This window comes from Tachyglossus aculeatus, chromosome X1 (assembly GCF_015852505.1).
Source record: "Tachyglossus aculeatus isolate mTacAcu1 chromosome X1, mTacAcu1.pri, whole genome shotgun sequence".
In the NCBI taxonomy this organism is placed as follows: Eukaryota; Metazoa; Chordata; class Mammalia; order Monotremata; family Tachyglossidae; genus Tachyglossus; species Tachyglossus aculeatus.
The window spans coordinates 90,629,921-90,651,003 of NC_052101.1; the positions used below are offsets into that span (position 1 = coordinate 90,629,921).

General features: G+C 43.3%; 1 protein-coding gene across 8 annotated transcripts in view; it reads right to left on the minus strand.

Annotated features, from left to right (window-relative positions):
- The window catches only part of PBRM1 (polybromo 1), a 110,508-nt gene that overhangs the window by 46,260 nt on the left and 43,165 nt on the right, over nt 1-21,083 (minus strand). For 5 of the 8 annotated variants that reach the window (XM_038772069.1, XM_038772071.1, XM_038772072.1 and 2 more), the window contains 4 exons: nt 17,747-17,963; nt 7,812-7,953; nt 6,636-6,733; nt 2,569-2,613 (listed from right to left, as the gene is read on the minus strand). In XM_038772069.1, the coding sequence (XP_038627997.1) occupies nt 2,569-2,613; nt 6,636-6,733; nt 7,812-7,953; nt 17,747-17,963 (502 nt within the window). The remainder of the gene's footprint in view (nt 1-2,568; nt 2,614-6,635; nt 6,734-7,811; nt 7,954-17,746; nt 17,964-21,083) is intronic. The other 3 variants (XM_038772074.1, XM_038772073.1, XM_038772070.1) reach the window with 1 other exon arrangement.

Genomic DNA, 21,083 nt, shown 5'->3' on the forward strand with positions numbered 1-21,083 from the left:
TGGAAGTCAGAGGTCATGGGTTCTAATCCCAGTTCCACCACTTGTCAGCTGTGTGACTCTGGGCAAGTCACTTCACTTCTCTGTGCCTGTTACCTCATCTGTAAAATGGGGATTAAGACTGTGAGCCCCATGTGGGATAACCTTATTACCTTGTATCCCCCCCCAGTGCATAGAACAGTGCTTGGCACATAGTAAGCACTTAAAAAATGCCATCATCATCATCATGAAGATATGGTAGTAACAGTTTTCCCAACCCAGATTAAGCCAGAAAGTCATGAGGAGAAGGTGCCTGACAGACAGCTCTCCATCCACAAAGCTTTGAGCAGGCTGAAAACATGCCTTTGTAAAACTTAAAAACTTGGGCTTCATATTCCAGAATTCTATACTCAAATCCAGCAGGCTGGAAAAGACCAACTCGACTCCTGTGTAATAATAATAATGATGATGGTATTTGTTCTGTGCTTACAATGTGCCAAGCACTGTTCTAAGCACTGGGGGGGATACAAGGTAATCAGGTTGTCCCACGTGCAGCTCACAGTCTTAATCCCCATTTTACAGATGAGGGAACTGAGGCACAGAGAAGTTAAGTGACTTGCCCAAAGTCACACAGCTCACAAGTGGCAGAGTCAGGATTAGAACCCATGACCTCTGACTCCCAAGCCCGTGCTCTTTCCACTGAGCCGCGCTGTGTATACTTCTGGGAGCTGAATTTAACAATAAACAGAACTAAGAATACCATTTTAAGCCTGCAAGGTCAAAAGGCTTATTCGATAATGGCTCCAGCAAGGATAAAGGTTTCCCTGCAGGAATATCAAGGCATTTTTCTAGAAACGTTCACTCCTGGTGATTTACCCAAGAGGAAAAGCCAGGTTCCCGGGGCTGTGCTTTTGACAGCCCCCAAACTGCCATTTCCTTACAACGGAGAAAAAAGAAAAAAATGTGTTTACCCTACTAGCTCTCAAAGATCCCGAGTCTACTGCATGAGCTTTGTAAATGATATATTTCAAGTAAATTTGGGTGCAGTTATAGCCAAGTTAACAGGTTTGCATTTTCCCGGCATTGCCAGAACAACACAGATGAAACCTATTTAATTGATCTCTTTTTCTGAGCAAGGCATAGGAACTGATCTGGTAATTCTGGCCGACCCGAGACAAATGATAGATGATTGATTTTTCTTCACTGACTTTGATACCTGGCAGCTTCTATTGGGACAAGCTCCAAATCTGAAATCAGAACAGACAACTAGGAAACATCGCTCCTATCTGATTAAGATTTATTATAAAATGGACTAATTTTTAGATGGCGGTCCTTTTATGTCATTTGTAATGTCATCTTTATTAGCTAACTGGTTAAAACAGAATGCGTAAGAAAGAAAATAATTAAAACCTAAAGTCCTTCAATTATTCTCGGTTCTTTTCCCACACTCTGTTGCAAGTGAACACGTATGGACTTGCTTTGCTAATTACGTCTAGATATACTGAAATACTAAGTTAAAAACAATTTCAGAGTTAGAAAGCCATTCTCAAATTTAGAAAAACGAAAACAGGGGTCCACAATACTGGGTATTTCTCTTCACCATTTAGCTTGTCCATTTGCAGTACCTTTTAAGGTTGAAATTTTCCATTTTCTCTCATCCCCTACTTCTCATCCCTCCCCCCTTCCAAGGGTTACGCTCTTTGGCAAAAATCAAGGACAAAGTTGATGATAGGGATGCTTGTGAACTTAAAAAACAAAGCCATGCTTTGGTTATGATTCCTTAAACCAGCAATGCGGACGAGTGATAAAAATGTACACTTCTCCATAACCTTCTCCTTGGCCCCCACAGTCCACAACCTCTCATAAGCTGCTCGATTTGAACTATGCCAACAGGAAATCAATAAAACCAGCATTCTTACTCCTGGTACATCCCGAGTTGCAACTGGCTCTATGAATTCAGCTTTCTGAATTTGTTTACCAAAATGTAAGTGCCCACTGAGAAGTAATGGGGTTAAAGAGGAAGATCTTTCAATAGAATATGAGTAAATTCACAGTTTCTGAAGATAATCGTGTCATTCGGGGGCACCTAAAGCCAAACTGGCAGCCACGTGTCCTGGCACCATCTTTGATGATATTGCCAGGGCTATTTCCTCTCTATTTCTCACCCCTCTCAATTTGGTTAAAACAATATTCTAAGTGAGAAGAGTTAGGTCTATCTTACCTTCCCCTTCCTGGACACCCTGCAGCAGCACTGTGTGCCCACACTGCCTTCTTACCAAAATCGACAGGCATAAAGGCAAGTAAGCTTTATGGATCCAGCTAATTATAAACTGGGGTCACTCCCAAATGGACTCAAGGTCACACTTTTTATCTTTGGTCTAATGGACCTGTGAATATTATTTCTATAGACTATGTCTTTATTTTGCAGAAGATGTTTCTTCCTTAAGCTGACACCCAGGGAAACGTTTATGCTTCCTGAGCCTCAACACAGGTTTCCTATTTCTTCAAATTACCTCAGCTCACGCTATGGCAGAGTTCACCATTTACAAATACATTTATATATATATATGTATATATAAAATGTATGCACACCTGGACAGTCTCCTGAGACCCAACACATCATTGTCATGAGTGTTCCTGGGAAAGGAGAAACACACATCATCAATAAAGAGAAGCAGAATCAGCAAACATCGGTACCACAAATCAAATACGGTCAAGAAAAAAAGGTCACGGATTACTTCCCTTAAAAAAAAAATCGGCACCTGGAAATACGCTTGAATACTGAAGACACCTTTAAATTTGTGGTGGAAGCTTATTCTCATAAGGAACAGAACAAATCTCTAATCATGCTTCCCATCATCATTCTTTCCTTGTTTGGTATTATGAAAGGGGATAAGGCAGAACAAGAAGCGTACCTAACACTTAAATTCAGGTCTGGTTGGACTCAGTTACCTTACTAGTAACTACTAATTCAGGCCATGTTTCCCCACTCCTCAAGAAACTCCAGGGGATGCCCATCCACCTCCGCATCAACCCAAAACTCCTCTCCATTGGCTTTAAAGCACTCCATCACCTTGCCTCTCCTACCTCGTCTACTACAACCCAGCCCCACCCACTTGGCTCCTCTAATGCTAACCTTCTCACTGTACCTAGATCTCGTCTATCTTGTCACGCCGCCAACCCCTTGCCCACGTCCTCCAACGCCTGGAACGCCCTCCCTCCTCAAATCCGACGGACAATTACTCTTCCCCCACTTCAAAGTCTTACTGAAGGCACATCTCCAAGAGGCCTTCGCTAACCAAGGCCCCCTTTTCTCTTCTCCCACTTCCTCCTGCGTCACCCTGACTTGCTCCTTCTTTTCATCCCCCCTTCCAGCCCCACAGCACTTACGTACATAGCTGTCATTTATTTATATTAATGTCTGCCTCCCCCCTCTAGACTGTAGGTTCGTGAGGGCAGGGAATGTGTCTATTGCTGTATTGTACGCTCTCAAGTGCTTAGTACAGTGCTCTATACACAATAAGCGCTCAATAAATATGAATGAATGAATGAGTAATTCGGCATGGTCCTGATTCCTATGACAGACTTCAACATTAGCCCATTTCCTTAGCTGTTGAAGTGCCTAGGTTTTTTTTTTTTTAAAAAAATGGTATTTGTTAAGCGCTTAAGATGTGCAAAACACTGTTCTAAGTGCAGGGGAGGTTACAAGGTGATCAGGTAGTCCCACAGGGAGCTCACAGTCTTAATCCCCATTTTACAGATGAGGTAACTGAGGCACAGAGAAGTTAAGTGACTTGCCCAAAGTCACACAGCTGACAAGTGGCGGAGCTGGGATCATTCTTCCCAATGATATTAACGACAAGTACAACTGTGGCATGTGTCAAGCGCTTACTTCGTTGCAAACACTGTCCTAAGCACTGGGGTTAGAGATCATCACAGTCCCTGTCCCACAGGGGACTCACAGTCCAAATAGTTAGCCTATAAAGCCACTAAGCCCTGTAGGGTTATCCAGCGCTTAGAACAGTGCTTTGCACATAGTTAGTGCTTAATAAATGCCATCATTATTATTATTATTATGAACTTTTTTGGCTATTATTTTCTCTAGTTACAGTACTGGACTGTCTCATTAACATCCATTCAGCTGCAGTGCATTTTCAAACTTCACTTTTTTCTTCTACAGCACATAATTTAAGATTTGTTCAGTTCTTCTCAATTGAGCTTGCCACTTCTATACACCACTTCCCAGTCCTGGGTGCCTTCACCAGAACTGGAAAGTTGTTATACTGCATTCTGCTCTAATGCGGGGGTTATGTTCTTGACAAACAAACCTTGCATCTTGGAAAACCTGGCTATTAACATGCACACCTTGATCACTGCCACATACACAGGCATAACTCGTTCTTGCAATATTACATCACATGATATCCAGATATGAACAGCGTTCCTAATTTCCCGACTGCATCCTATCCAAAACATGGAGTGAAAAGACATACCCTCGCCCCATGGGAGAACTAAGTGGATTGCAAAAGCCTGTTTCTTTCATTTTAACATGTGGTAGAGGGTAATCAAGTTCATTTAATCTGCACGATAAAATGGCAAGCCCAAACACACAATGTCTGTGGCGCTATCCCCTTAGGGCTATTCTCTCTTCATCACTCAGCTAGTTTTTTTTTTTTTAACAGTCTCTCTATCCTTCCATGCTGGCACTCAATTATACTATCACTAATTGCCTTCATTACCTTCTTTTGCCTGAGAAGTTTTTATCTTTGATTGGTGACTGATCTGGAAAACACAAACGATGCTGTAGTAGAGTTACATAATTTTACACTCTTAAAGATGTCCTTGATTTGATGTCTCTGATCTGGTTTCTCATTTCTCCACCGTTGCCCCTGGTATAACAAGGAATTAATAACTTGGAATCTTGCAATTCATAGGCTAGGAATGGAGGAGATGTACACCTCTGGAATTCCAATCAATTTCACTACTACTCCACAATCGATGAAAAGCTATTTTTAAAGATAAAAGTTTTCCCCCAATGTTCTTATCACAGGAGGGATAGAGGACAACACAACTTCCTTTTCTAAACAACTGACAAGGCTGTAAGCTCCCTGTAGGCAGGAAACGTGTCTACCAACTCTTGTATTGTACTTCCCCAAGCGTACTGCTCTGTACATAGTAAGTGCTCAGTAAATACTACAGATTGATTGATCCTAAAAATCTTAGTGTGCTTCTGAAAAGCAACTAGACAACAAACTTAGCCATTACTGATGATCTTTGCCAACTCTATCAGCCAAGCCTCAAACCCAGCTATATTCTGTCTCTATTTGGCTAATTTTCTGTCAACAATCCTTCCTGTCCAAGTTGTCTGTTGCGTAGGAGAGTTAGAACCGAAAAAGACTGCACATAATGGCTACGTTTGGGAAAGCCTTCCTGACTTCCTTTGCCTGAGCCTACACACTGACCTGATGCAAGCAACATCCCAATGAAATTTCATAGTAACATTACGTTGGCATATCACCTACAACATTCTTCTTCAAAAAGGGGAGGAGGGAGGGAAGAGGTGGGGAAAAGACGGTAAAGAGGAGAACGGGAGAAGAAAGGTTGAATGCACTTAATGACATGATTTAAGATGTAAAATGGCAACAGACCAAAAAGGGGCAGATAAAGATCTAGCCTCCAAAATGAGCATCAACTTACTTAACAAATACAAGTGGTCAAGATCACCCCCTTACCTTTTAATTCAAGCATTACAAGTCTACAATGTCGCTGGTGCCTATATGTATTCCTCTGTTGTATGCTACATGCCATGAGAGGCATGGTAGCTCTTTCAGAATACCCAGTTTGCGCGTTGCGACACTATGTTCCCAGTACATCCTGTGACAAGCTAATCCCCAATGACCTCAAGGAAGTGCCTAACTTTTGCCGGGGAGGAAACTTGGCATTGGGGGCCACCGGAGATTATTTAGTTTAGGGGTGAGCAAATATTTGGGCTGGGGGGCTACTGAATGGTTATAAGCAAACTATTGAGGGCCACATACACCTAGCAATAAAATGGTGATGATACTTATTGTTTAAAGAACCCTTCAGGTTGTTCCTACACAAATCTGCAACACTTATAAACATGTGCAATGACAATGTGATATCGATTTTCACTTTTGCTGGACAAAGTGTGGGAACCAATGTGGCCTTGGGGCTATATTCTGTCCACCCCAGATTTAATGCCATGCAGTAATGCACTTGATGGTCTCCCACTGATCCGAAAGAGTCAACACCCTGCCCAAAGTGCCAAACTCACTTCCAAGGAGTAAACCTGGGCCCTGGGAGACTGGGCTAAATAGCTTTCTAACCAGAGGTAGGATTTCAAAATTCTGAAACGGACTCTCCCACGACATCCCCAAAGGCACAGTTTGGAAAACTCCTGCGTGGAAGAGTAGACAATTTTGCCATAATAAGTGCCTTCCTTTAAATTCCTCCTGATGCCCTGCTTGAGTTCAAACATTTTCTATTTCTAGCACACGAGGGAGGAGAAAAGTAAAGTTTGTAATTTTCGAAGCCACATTCAACAGCTCTTAGTCACATACTCCTGCACTTGCCCCAGAAGTAGAGAACACAAATGCTGCGGGGAAACCTATAGAGTTACGAAAGAAAAGAGTCCTTACCTTTTTCGTTTGGCGCTACCGGTGTCGGATGGAGCAGAAGAGATCATGCTGTCTCCGTCCTCTATGTCATCTCTCCTAGCAAGCTCCTTCTTCTTTGCCTGAATGAGAGCAAATCCCTAGAGTCAAGCTATCTCTGCTGAATGCGCCCAGAATCCATGAATATTAAAGAGCAGAACAGATCAGATTCACTCCAAAAGATACAACCACAAGTAGGATGCATGAATATTAAAGTATCATTAAAGATTTCCAATAACTACAATTTAATGAAAGTCTGCAAGACCGAATAGTGGGTTAAAAATGGACCTAAGGATTTAAACAATCGATTCTCATCAACAACAGTTCAGACTATCAAGTACTTGAACTCAACTCACAAATTTTAGACTAAATGAGAGACAAGATGGTCACACTAAACAAAGCTTTACCTGCATAACTCATGAGATTCTTTGGTACTCTTTCTTTTAGAGAGAAAGAGACAGTGTAACTGAGAAGAGTGGAAGTTCAGAGAGAGAGAGAGAGAGGTGAAAGAAGATCCACTTTTCAAGCAACACATGAATTTTTAAAGCTCTGCAGCCAAATAAACTTGGAGTTTCAAAGTAGTGGGCACAGAGAAAGTTGACCCAGTGAAACGAGAAATGCCATCGGTTTAAGATGCCTATTATGGGCCATACATCGTTGACTATGCGGGATAAGCATTCGAAGCATCTGGTTTTCCTAGAAAGCAGGGGCTGTGTATTTGCCAAGCTCCATGTTAAGAAAAACTCACGCTGGGGTACTTGGCTAGTCCAGTGCTGCAAGTGTATGCTCAAACTGCTTTTTCTGACATGTCGTCAGCTCTAGCTGAATAGATGCACGCTGTTGAACACATATTCCCTAATTCCCTAACAATGTTTGAGCCAAAATGCCAAGAGAACAGATATCGTGGCAGAACTGAATATATAGCCATGGCCTTGCAGATGCCCTAAGAATCAGCTGATGGCGACGATACTTTCATAACACTGCAATATGACCCACTCACCCGCTCGGTGGTATTTAACCGAATGTTAACTGTGCGCACAGGGATTTGGGGAGATGGTGCTGAATTCCCAACACTTGCACTTCTTCAAGGGAATAGGCTATGTCAAACTTTCACCACCACACCGAACACGTCACATTCTCAACAAAACCCAAATATCCTACCTGCATAACTTGCTGCATCTTTAAAACTCGCTTATAGATGGCCGAGTTGGGAACATTATAGCGTTTGGCATTTTCAAACATTAAGTTCAGATCACATTCCAAATGATCTAGAGTTTCATATTCATGATTCTTTAGCTTGGTTCTGTGAAAGGAACGACACAAGACCTGCATGTTGTTTCTTGTTAGTCAGTTATTGAGAAGCGCCCTTTACAAAGACACTTCCAACAAGAGAACAGTATATCATTTTTACTTTGTTATAAAAGAACAAAAATATATAAGGACCAGCATAATAATGGTGGCATGTTAGGTGCTTACTATGTGCCAAGCACTGTACTAAGCACTGGGGTAGGTGCAAGATAATCAGGTTGGACACAGTCTCTGTTCACATGGGGCTCACAGTCTAAGTAGGTGGGAGTAGGATTTAATCCCCATTTTACAGATGAGGGAACTGAGGCACACAGCAGAGAAGGGACTTGCCCAAAGTCACACAGCAGAGAAATGGTAGAGGCAGGACTGGAACCTGGTTCTCTGATTCCCAGGCCTGTGCTCTTTCCACTAGGCCACGATGCTTCCCTGCTTCATCATTAGCGAGACAGACTAACGGTCTACCTAGACGAGTATTCCGTCTTCAATCAACTTAATCAAGCCCTGAAGTAAGCATTTGGGAGAGTACAACACAGTTGGTAGACACATTCCCTGCCCACAAAGAGCTTACAGTCTAGAGGTGGTGACAGACGTTAATATAAATGAACAAATTATGGATGGGCACATAAGTGCTGCAGGGCTGAGGGTGGGGCAAATACCAAGTTCCAAAATGGCACAGATCCAAGTGCAAAGGCAACACAGAAAGGAAGAGGAGTAGGGAAAAACAGGGCTTAACTGGGGAAGGCCTCTTGAAGGCAATGTGATTTTCATAAGGCTTAGAAGGTGGGGAGAGTGGTGGTCTGGCATATATGGAGGGGGAGGGAGTTCCAGGCTAGGGAGAGGATGTGGGGAAAGGGTTAGTGGCAAGATAGGTGAGATCGAGGTACAGTGAGTAAGTTGGCAGTGGAGAAAAGAAATGTGCAGACTGGATTGTAAAAGGAAATAAGCAAGGTGAGGGAGGATGGGGAGAGCAAATTGAGTGCTTTAAAGCCAATGATAAGGGGTTTCTGTTTGATGGGTAAGTGGATGGGCACTTGGCGGGGGCGAGTGCGGGGGTCAAACGAGAGAGATGAGTCGAAGATAAAGCCAAGGTTAGGGCATGGGAGTTGGGAAGGATGGTATAGTCTACAGTGATGGGAAGGACATGGGGAGGGCAGGTTTTGGGTGGGAAGTTGAGGAGTTTTGTTTAGGGCACATTTATTTTGAGGTGTCGATGGGATAGCCAGTTAGAGATATCCTAAAGGAGGAGGAAATAGGAGACTGCAGAGGGGAGAGGTCAGGTGTGGAGAGGTAGATTTGAGAATCATTTGCGTAGAGATGGTAGTTGAAACCACGGGAGTGAATGAGTTCTCCAAGGGAACGGGTGTAGACGGAGACTAGAAGGGGACCCTGAACCGAGCCTCGAGGGACACCCACTATTAGGGGGTGGGAGGCAGAGGAGGAAGCTGCTAAGGAGACTGAGGAGGAGCAGTGAGACAGGAGGAGAACCAGGAGAGTGTCGGTGAAGCCATGGCTGGATAATGTTTCAAGGAGAAGGGGGTGGTCCACAGTGTCAGTCAGCTGAGAGGCTGCGGAGGATTAGGATGGAGTAGAAGCCATGGGATTTGGCAAGAAGATCACTCCTCCCCTTCTCCATCCCCCCCGTCTTACCTCCTTCCCTTCCCCACAGCACCTGTATATATGTTTGTACATATTTATTACTCTATTTATTTATTTTACTTGCACATATCGATTCTATTTATCTTATTTTGTTAATATGTTTGGTTTTGTTCTCTGTCTCCCCCTTCTAGACTGTGAGCCCACTGTTGGGTAGGGACTGTCTCTATATGTTGCCAACCTGTACTTCCCAAGTGCTTAGTACAGTGCTCTGCACACAGTAAGCACTCAATAAATACGATTGATTGATTGATTGATAGTAACTTTAGCGGGTGGTTTCCATGGAACGAAGGGGGCGGGAACCCAATTGGAGAGGGTCAGGGAGACAATTGGAGGAGAGAAGCAACTTAACCTAGTGGATAGAGCATGGGACTGGGAGTCTAAGGACCTGTGTTCTAATTCCGACTCTGCCACTTGTTTGCTGTGTGGCCAGGGGCTAGTCACTTTCACTCCTCCGTGCCTCAGTTACCTCATCTGTAAAATGGGGATTAAGACTGTGTCCACCATGATTAGCCTGTGCTTAGTACAGTGCCTGGCACATAGTAGGAAGTTCAATGCCACAAAAAAGAGGTGGCAGGTGTTTACAACTTTCTCAAGGTGATTGGAGAGGAATGGTGGGAGGGAGATAGGGTGATAACTGGAGGGAAACTTGGGGTGCAATCACTCATCATATCCCGACTGGATTACTGCATCAGCATCCTTTCTGACCTCCCAACCTCCTGTCTCTACCCTCTTCAGTCTATACTTCACTCTGCTGCCTGGATTATCTTTCTACAGAAACGTTCTGGATGTGTCACCCCCCCTCCTCAAAATCTCCAGTGGTTGCCTATCGACCTTTGTATGAAGCAAAAACTCCTCACTATTGGCTTCAAAGCTCTCCATCACCTTGCCCCCTCCTACCTCACCTCCCTTCTCTCCTTCTACAGCCCAGCCTGCACACTTCGCTCCTCTGGTGCTAACCTTCTTACTGTGCCTCGTTCTCACCTGTCCCGCCGTCGACCCCTGGCTCACGTCCTACCTCTGGCCTAGAATGCCCTCCCTCCTCAAATCTGCCAAACTAGCACACTTCCCCCCGCTTCAAAGCCCTATTGAAGGCTCATCTCCCTCCAGGAGGCCTTCCCGGACTAAGCCCCCCACCTTTCCTCTGCTTCCCTTCCCCTCCCCATCGCCCCACTCATTCCCTCTGCTCTACCCCTGCCCCACTGCACTTGTGTGTATATATGTACATACTTATAATTCTATTTATTTTATTAATGATGTGTATATAGCTGTAATTCTATTTATATTGATGCCTGTTTGTTTTGATGTCTCTCTCCCCCCTTCTAGACTGTGCGCCCATTATGGGCAGGGATTGTCTCTGTTGCTGAATTGTGCTTCCCAAGCGCTTAGTACAGTGCTCTGCACACAGTAAGCACTCAATAAATACGACTGAATGCATGAATTGGATCAAGGGAGGGTTTTAGTAGGATAGGGAAGACAGGAACATGTTTGAAAGCAGTGGGGGAAGCCATTGGAAAGTGAATGGTTGAAGACGGTGGACGGGAGGGAAGAAGGGGGCCAGTGTTTAGATAAAGTGCTAAGGAATGGGGGTCACATGCAGGTGGAGGGGGTAGATAGTGTTAGCTCTCTTCCTCCCTTCAAAGCCCTTCTGAGAGCTCACCTCCTCCAGGAGGCCTTCTCAGACTGAGCCTCCTCCTTCCTCTCCCCCTCCTCCCCCTCCCCATCCTACCTCCGTCCCCTCCCCACAGCACCTGTATATAGGTTTGTACATATTTATTACTCTATTTTACTTGTACATATTTACTATTCTATTTATTTTATTTTGTTAATATGTTTTGTTTTGTTGTCTGTCTCCCCCTTCTAGACTGTAAGCCCGCTGTTGGGTAGGGACCGTCTCTATATGTTGCCAACTTGTACTTCCCAAGCGCTTAGTACAGTGCTCTGCACACAGTAAGCACTCAATAAATATGACTGAATGAATGAATGAATGAATAGTGAGGAATTGAGAGATCTGGAGATACTGCTGGGAAAGATGGGAGGACAGAGGGACAGGAGCGGAGAAGGGGAGATTTTCGGGTGGTGACTCCCAACAGGGGCAACAAGATGCTTGAAGGAACCTTGTGATGGCTGCCCCCCTTGTTATCCCTCCTCATGGTTAGAGATGGACTACCACCCAACATTCCCAACTCTTCCTCCAGCGATCCAATGATTAAGCGCTTGTACATAAACGTTCTCATGACTACACCTTCCATAAACGGCTGTTATTTTCTGCTGGCACAATTTCCTTCGGTAGCAGATTCCATATACTTACCACCCACTAGGTCAAGATGTGTGTTCATTCTGAAGCTAGAACGTAAAACACATCCTACTGGAACGAAGGGTTGCTACCTCTGGACACTAAGACTACCTTACAAGGCTGATACGGGGAGCTTCGAGCTCCTCCCGTGCTTGAAAGGGTCACTCCCCAGACTGAGAGTTTATTTATTTCATTCATTCAATCGCTTACTGTACTTATTGCTTATCGCTTATTGTGCACTTACTGTGTGCACAGCACTGTTTACATATTGCATAGCTATACTCAAGCCGGAGGCTTAAAAATCTCGGCAATATAGAGTAGTATTTTTAAGTACCCGAATATCAATATTTCTAACCATTTACGAGCCTGATTATTTTTTAAACTCGCTATTTGAATTAAGACTTCCATTTTTCTCTAGCAGTTGACATTTACAGAAGTAGTGTGGCTTAGTGGAAAGAGGACATGGGTTCTAATCCCAGCTCCGCCACTTGTCTGCTGTGTGACCTTGGGCAGACCACTGAACTTTTCTGTGTTTCAGTTACCTCATCTGTAAAATGGGGATTAAGACTGTGAGCCCCTCATGGGGACAACCTGATTATCCAGTATCTACCCCAGTGCTTAGAACAGTGCTTGGCACATAGTAAGTGCTTAACAAATACCATTATTATTATTATGAGCTCGTTGTTGGGTAGGGACCGTTTCTATACGTTGCCAACCTGGACTTCCCAAGCACTTAGTATAGTGCTCTGCACACAGTAAGAGCTCAATAAATACGCCTGAATAATACCGACAGCCAAGGGTTGGATGTTATTGTTATTTATCGTGTATGAGAGGATATTCTGTTGGTATTAACTCTGGGAAGGCTGGCTCAAACTGGATGTCTGCTGGTTATGATGAGCACAGGAAGCCTTTAAAAGAACTTAAAAATACCATGATGATTATTATAGCTATTAAAGGTCTCTGGCTAGATATACTTATCTCATGAAGGCCCAGAAAGAAGGAAATAGTTACATAGATGGTTTCAAAAAGAATTGCAGAGGACTTTTTAAAAATTCATTCAATTTATTATTTAGCACAGACCAACCCATTTGGGAAGAAACTGCAGGTTTTACCTGCCTTTGAGAAAAGCCTGATGCAATTTACATAACACATTTGAGGTAATAATGGTATTACTTAAGCGCTTATTAGGTGCCAAGCACTGAACTAATCAGATCAAGCACAGTCTCTGTCCCGCACGGGACTCAAGGGAGCTCAACTCAGTTTCTTAAGAACAAAAAATGTCTACTACGGCCATGAGCTACGTTTTACTTTTACCAAGTTTAAACATATCGGTGGCATCTTTCCCTGTAAAATCATAGGGAATGTATTAGGCAACACAGAGAAAGGGACAAATATAAAACTCCAAACAGAAGAGTGGCCAATTCAAATGCTATTTTGGAGAACATATTAAATCACTGGGGATGAGGGGAATAGGTGAGTACTGGTAGATTCTCCACACAATAAGCAGAAATTCTTGATCATGGGCTTTAAGGCACTACCACAACTCTCTCCATATAAAACTTATCTGTTCCCTTTGTCCAACTGAACCTCAGCTTGTGCTCGCCATTCTTCCCAAGCTCACCTCCCTGAGCCTCATTCTTCATTCACTTTATGTCACATCCATAATTGATTTCTACTAATGCCCGTCTCCCCCTCTAGACTGTAAGCTTGTTGTGGACAGGGAACGTGTCTACCACCTGTTATCTGAACTCTTCCATGGGCTCAGAACAGTGATCTGCACACAGTAAGTGTTCAATAAATACAACGGATTGATGCCTCTGATCCTCTTGTCCCCCACTTCAAATCCACCAGACCACAGCTCTCCCCATCTTCAGAGCCCTTCTGAAATTCCAACTCTTCTAAGAAGCCTTCTCTAAATAATGTTTTTTCTCCAAGAACTATCCTCTCAACTGTCACCTAGGCGCATATGTACCCATAGCATTTTCGGATCAATCGATTTACATGCATAAGAAGCAGCGTGGCCTAGTAGATAGAGCGTGGTTCTGGGAGCCAGAAGGTCCTGGGTTCTAATCCCGGCTCCACCACATCAGCTGTGTGACCTTAATTGTGGTATTTGTTAAGCACTGGCTTAGTGGAAAGAGCATGGGCTTGGGTGTCAGAGGTCGTGGGTTCTAATGCTGACTCTGCCACTTACCAGTTGCGTGATTTTGGACAAGTCACTTAACATCTCTGTGCCTCAGTTACCTCATCTGGAAAATGGGGATTAAGTCTGTGAGCCCCACGTGGGACAACTTGATTACCTTGTATCTACCCTAGCACTTAGAACAGTGCTTGGCACATAGTAAACACTTAACAAATACCATTGTTATTATTACTATGTGCCAGTCACTGTACTAAGTGTTGGGTGGCTAGGGCAAGTCTATTAATTTCTCTGGGTCTCAGTTACCTCATCTGTAAAATGGGGATTAAGACCGTGAGCCCCATGTGGGACAGGGGCTGTGTCCAACCTGATTAGTGTATGTCTACCCTGGCACTTAGCACAGTGCCCGGCACATAGCAAGCACTTAACAAATACCACTAAAAACAAAAAACAAACAAAACAACAAAAAATTTTATTTTTTAAGTACTTGCTTTTCCACATATCCACTTTTCCATTCTCTATTTCATCCTCATTGTTCATTATACTGTATCCCCTTTTTAGATTGTAAGCTCCGTGTGGAAATCTTCTACCTCTACGGTACTCTCCCAAGCACTTCATACAGTGTTCTGCTCAATAAATACTACTGACCAATTGATCGCATTTGGACAACAGCAAGTCCAATTAGGGACAAAATCATGATAAGAACACTAGACAACTGAATCTGCTACATTAACACCGAAAAGTTGTTGGTTATCAGACTTCTGTCCATGCTCAAGGAGCTTCTGACCAAATAAAAAAAAAGTGCCTCCTGCATCCCAGCTCCTCAAAGCCAGGTTTTTCCTGGCATCCTGGAGAAGCAATGTGGCCTGGTGGAAAAAGCTCGGACCCGGGAGTCAGAGGACCTGGGTTCTAATCCTGGCTCTGCCACTTGCCTGCTGTGTGACCTCAGGCAAGTCACAACTTCTTTGTGCCTCAGTTTCCTCATCTGTTCAATGGGGATTAAGACTGTGAGTCCCATGTGGAGCAGGGACTGCGCACAACCCTGATTAACTTGTATCTACCCAGAGCTTATAACAATGTTTGGCACATAGTAAGCAAGTAACATAATGAAAAATAATCATCATCATCATAAAAAAGGCACAGTCTCCTAACTTGTGCTCATTGCATCTTCCCAGCAAGCTTCCAGCCATCCTTGGCTTGTGACACTCACCACCTCTTTCCTCTGCCTGGAATGCTCTTTTCACCTAAGTTTCGTCAAACCACATTTTCCTTCTACCTTCAAAACCCTTTTAAAAAGCTCCCTCCTCTATGAGACTTACACCACTATCTCAGCCATGCCATGCCGTCAACCATCTCAGGCTCTCATATGTACTTATTTTGTTTTTATCCACTAAAACGTTTATGATGGTGAAGGTTCTCCCCACTTGCCCCTTTCATGTTTTTAAGAGCACTATTAATATTGACTTTTCAAATTCAGGGGGAAAACTTTAAGTCTGATTTTAGTTAATGCAATCATTTGAAAACGAGAGATTTGGGAACTCTGTGAGCATATTTCGCATCTATCCTTTAACTAGGAAAGTATTAATGAACAGTAAAGACAGATCTCTGACTTTATTCAGTTCCAAGACAAATGAACAGTTACACTGTGAACTGACAATCAGTATTCTGATGAATTAGGGCAACAGTCAAGAGTTTTTTTTTCTTAACCTTTGCTGAATGAAACTAAAAAGAATTCAGTTAATCGTATAAGAAGCTTTGCTACCTAGTCACCTCAGACAGGAGATACATCATGAACACCCTGAGAAACTTCCAAGAGCCCAATTTCTTTCAGTAACCAGGAAAAAATTAATAAGGTTCAATTCTATCAAATGTGTCTACTGAAAAATGCTGTTTAACATCTCCAATTGGTTCCATGAGTAATTGAAAGAGGTCAAAACAAAGTATAGTTTCCCACAGAAATTCATGTAAAGGGAATTCTTGTGGGCACGAGAACAAAACAATAAAAGGGCAATAAAAACATACTTTTTCAAGCGGTAAAAACTCCATAACCAAATAGCAACACAAATACATACCAGATCGATTTAGACCATTACATTTTAACAAAGTGTAGACCAACCTTAACTTGTACTTCCCAAGTGCTTAGTACAGTGCTCTGCACACAGTAAGCACTCAATAAATACGACTGAATGAAAGAATGAACATGGCATCTACCCCAGAGCTTAGTATAGTTCTTGGCTCATAGTGAGTGATTAACAAATATCACCATCGTTATTATTGGCGTTTTTTCTTTCCTTACTGGTCCGTTGTCAGTCCCCTCTACTCTCCTAGATTATGAGCTCCCTGGGGGCCAAGGACAATGTCTAATTCTCATCCATGTATTTCCCCCTGCTACAGCATTTAGTAATGTGCTTTACACACAGAAATGGCCTCATATATACTATTATTACAACTGCAGAAGCAGCTAATGCCTCATGCCAGGCAATACACTCCTACTGCTCCCCAGAAGAATTCTAATATGTTGTATTAAGGTGTCTGTTACATCGCTGTGCTTTACTCTCCCAAACAGTACAGTGCTCTGTATGCAGTAAGTGCTCAATAAATACCATTGATTGAGTGGTATAATTTGAGATCACGATGGTATAAACACTTAACTTTGTGCCAAGCACTGGGTTACGTGCAAGATAAACAGCTAGGCAGTCCCTGCTCCTCACAAGGCTTATGGACTAAGAGGGAGGGAAACCAGGTCATTTTTTCCCTCATTTTCAGATAATGACACTGAGGCAAAGAAGTGACTTGCCCAAGGTCACTCAGCAGGCAAATGGCAGGGCCGGGACAAGAACCGAGGTCTTCCGACTCCCAGTCCCATAATCATGTCATCAGGCCTCACTGGCCCCCTCATGATGGATTACACTCAATCGATTGTATTTATTGAGCGCTTACTATGTGCAGATCACTGCACTAAGAATTTGGGAGAGTACAACAGAATTAACAGACCTGTTCCCTGCCCATAACGAGCTTACAGTATAGAGGGGGAGGCAGACATGAATATGAAGGGCACACAGTCTTAATTCCCTTTTTACTGATGAGGTAACTGAGGCCCAGAGAAGTGAAGCAACTTGCCCAAGGTCACCCTGCCGACAAATGGTGGAGCCACGATTAGAAACCAGGTCCTCTGACTCCCAGGACTGTGCTCTTTCCACTAGGCCATGCTGCTTCTACGTGCGAGATAACTTACCCAATAATGAAAAACACAGCAGTTACTGTTTTGGGAATATGCAGGAGGCCGGCATAATAACAATAATAACAATAATAACAATAATGGTATTTGTTAAGCGCTTACTATGAACCAAGTACGGTTCTAAGAGCTGGGGGAGATACAAGGTTATCAGGTTGTCCCACGTGGGGCTCACAGTCTTAATCCCCATTTTACCGATGAGGGAACTGAGGCCCAGAGATGTGAAGTGATTTGCCCAAAGTCACACAGCTGACAAGTGGCGGAGCCGGGATTAGAACCCACGACCTCTGACTCCCGAGGCCGGGCTCTTGCCACTAGGCCACGTTGCTCGGGCATGGTGAAATTGGAGCACTACAGCCGTTATGAGCGGGCTCTAAGTAATATCAGCATTAAAATTCACGAGTAGCGTACTGGGGGATTGCTGCACTCATAGGATCTTAGAAACAAACGGCATGGCCCCTTACCTGATCTGTTGCAACGAAATGGGCATTTTGATTTGCTGATAATAATCGGGATATTTTTTCTTCGATGGCAGATGGAAAAAAGGTTCTGCTATAAGCTGTCCTTGGTTATTCCGACAGCTCCTAACAGTATCGTAGAGCTGATAAAAGGGGTTGGAAATATCCATGAAGGAAGTAATGCTCTCTGCTTCAGATTCGCCCTCTTCATATCGATGAGCAGCTAAAACGAGAAAAGGGGTTTGGAGTTTGTTTTTGCTTTGCTTTGTTTTTAAAGAAAATCACATTCTTAAAAAATATTCCTATATATTCCTACTGATATTAATTTCAAACCTTGGCCCTGGGTGTCAATGTAAATGACAAGAGAAATGCTTCATACGATTTCGAGATTAATTCAAGACAATGGGGGAAAAAATGAAAATCACCTTGATAATTTTTCAAGAGGCTGCGAAAACCAGACATTATAAATCAGAAACCTTACCTATGCATATATTAAAGCTGGAACAGAGAGGATAAGTCTTTACACAGATGATAAACATTTACCCAGAATAATTTTTGTACATCAGATAAGATGAATTTTTAAAGCTGAAATAGAAGACGCTGGGGCAACCCAACTTCCCAATTTTTTTAAACTAGAGCCACTTCAGAAGTAGTTTTTTTTTGGCTTTCCAAAATCTCCCAAGAGATCAATGCAGAGAATATCAAAACAAGGTTAGCTTCAATACTGTACATATACTAGAATGAGTTCACAGATAATTCATGGTGCTCTTAGATTTAGAGCAGAGATCTTAGTGCCAAATCCAATCCTCCTCAACCTCTCAGCTGCCTCTGACACTGTGGATCACCCCCTTTTCCTCAACACGCTATCCAACCTTGGCTTCACAGACTCCGTCCTCTCCTGGTTCTCCTCTTATCTCTCCGGCCATTCATTCTCAGTCTCCTTTGTGGGCTCCTCCTCCCCCTCCCATCCCCTTACTGTAGTGGTTCCTCAAGGGTCAGTTCTTGGTCCCCTTCTGTTCTCTATCTACACTCACTCCCTTGGTGAACTCATTTGCTCCCACGGCTTCAACTATCATCTCTATGCTGATGACACCCAAATCTACATATCCGCCCCTGTTCTCTCTCCCTCCAGGCTTGTATCTCCTCCTGCCTTCAGGACATCTGCATCTGGATGTCTGCCCGCCAACTGAAACTCAATATGTCCAAGACTGAGCTCCTTATCTTCCCTCCCAAACCCTGTCCTCTCCCTGAATTTCCTGTCACTGTAGACAGCACTACCAACCGTCCCATCTCACAAGCCCGCAACCTTGGGGTCATCCTTGACTCCGCTCTCTCATTCACGCCACATCCAATCCGTCACCAAAACCTGCCGGTTTCACCTCCACAACATCGCCAATAACCGCCCTTTCCTCTCCATCTAAACCGCTACCTTGCTGGTTCAATCTCTCATCCTTTCCCGAGTGGATTACCACATCAGCCTCCTCTCTGCTCTCCCTTCCTCCATTCAAAGCCCTACTGAGAGCTCACCTCCTCCAGGAGGCCTTCCCAGACTGAGCCCCCCTTTTTCCTCTCCTCCTCCCCCTCCCCCCCCAACTCTGCTCTACCCCCGTCCCCTCCCCACAGCACTTGTATATATTTGTATAGATTTATTACTCTATTTTACTTGTACATATTTACTACTCCATTTATTTTGTTAATGATGTGCATATACCTGTAATTCTATTTATTCTGACAGTTTTGACACCTGTCTACATGTTTTGTTTTGTTGTCTGTTTCCCCCTTCTAGACCGTGAGCCCGTTGTTGGGTAGGGACCCTCTCTATATGTTGCCAACTTGTACTTCCCAAGCGCTTAGTACAGTGCTCTGCACACAGTAAGAGCTCAATAAATACGATTGAATGAATGAATGAATTCTATTTATTATTTTAGGGCTTATGCCCCTTCATTTGGATATAAAAACCAATGCATGGATGTGAATAGTGCCTGATAATTGGTTCAAAACAGAACAAAGTTGGTAAAATTTTAATAAACCAGCAATCCTCAGCCAAAGATATTTCTAGTTCCAAAGCACCGGTTTCAACATTATAATTCTAGCATCCTTTATAGAAGTAGTTTCTGGGGTCCAGGTGGTAAGGTACATGGGAAGCACAGAAAAAATGGGGAAACAATTTAAAAAGCCATGATGTGTTGGAGGAATACAGGGGAAAATTCAGAGGACCAGAGGGTTACCTGATTGACAGGTGGGATTCTCAGGGAGGTTTTACACATCCATTTTACTTCTGAAGAAATAAAAATCTGCTATCCTGTCATGGAAAATCTCTGACTACATGCATGAACATAGCTGTAAAACTTATCTATACTAGACTGCAAACGCAAGCCTGGTAATTTGGGTATCCCACCTCGGTCTGGGAACCAATCCTCCATTCATAACAGTGCTCCCAATGAGAAAATTTGTTGCTACTGTAAATATTTCATCCTAAGATGCAATCTACATCAATCAACTGTGATGTAAGTCTTACGATGGCCGGCCCGTAAGCCACGTGAAAGCAAAACCCATGAGAAAAGGAGAATTATTCTTCCAAATTAGAGGAAAATCATTACTGGGCTTTGGGATTTCTTCTGCTCGAACAGAATACGGAAGGTAGAAATTTCAACACTTTGCTGTCTGTCACACTGAAGTGTGATAACTAACTAAGAATCTGGAGACAATTCTCTGGCAGACCTCCTGATCATCTAGTAAGTGGCTGGGTTATGTTTTCTTACAAAAGCCAATCAGCATTCTAGATCTTCATGGGAAGATAGCTAACCTGATGGACCAACATTTGGTGTAGATCTACCTGCACAAAGGCATTTGATGATGATGGACACAGAGCCTAGTGCTCTGAATCTAAAACGGAAGAAAAATACCTGAATTGCTGAATGAGCTTGGTGAAGACCCTTATTTTTTTCTTCACCTCCTCTGAGAAAGAGAAACTTACTTTCTTCACAGGAGAGGGTGCACTTGAATTTGCACCGTTTATTCACCCCATCTTCAGTCCCATAGAACTTATGTACATATTCATAATTTCTTTATATTACTGTTTCTCTCCGCCTCTAAAGTATAAACTCCCTGTGGGCAGGTAATGTCTACCAACAGTTATATTGTACTCTCCCAAGTGCTTAGTAATAATAATAATAATAGTGTTATTTGTTAAGCGCTTACTATGTGCCAAGCACTGGAGTGGATACAAGCAAATCGGGTTGGACACAGTCCCTGTCATTCATTCATTCAACTGTATTTATTGAGCGCTTACTGTGTGCAGAGCACTGTACTAGGCACTTGGGAGGTACAAATTGGCAACATA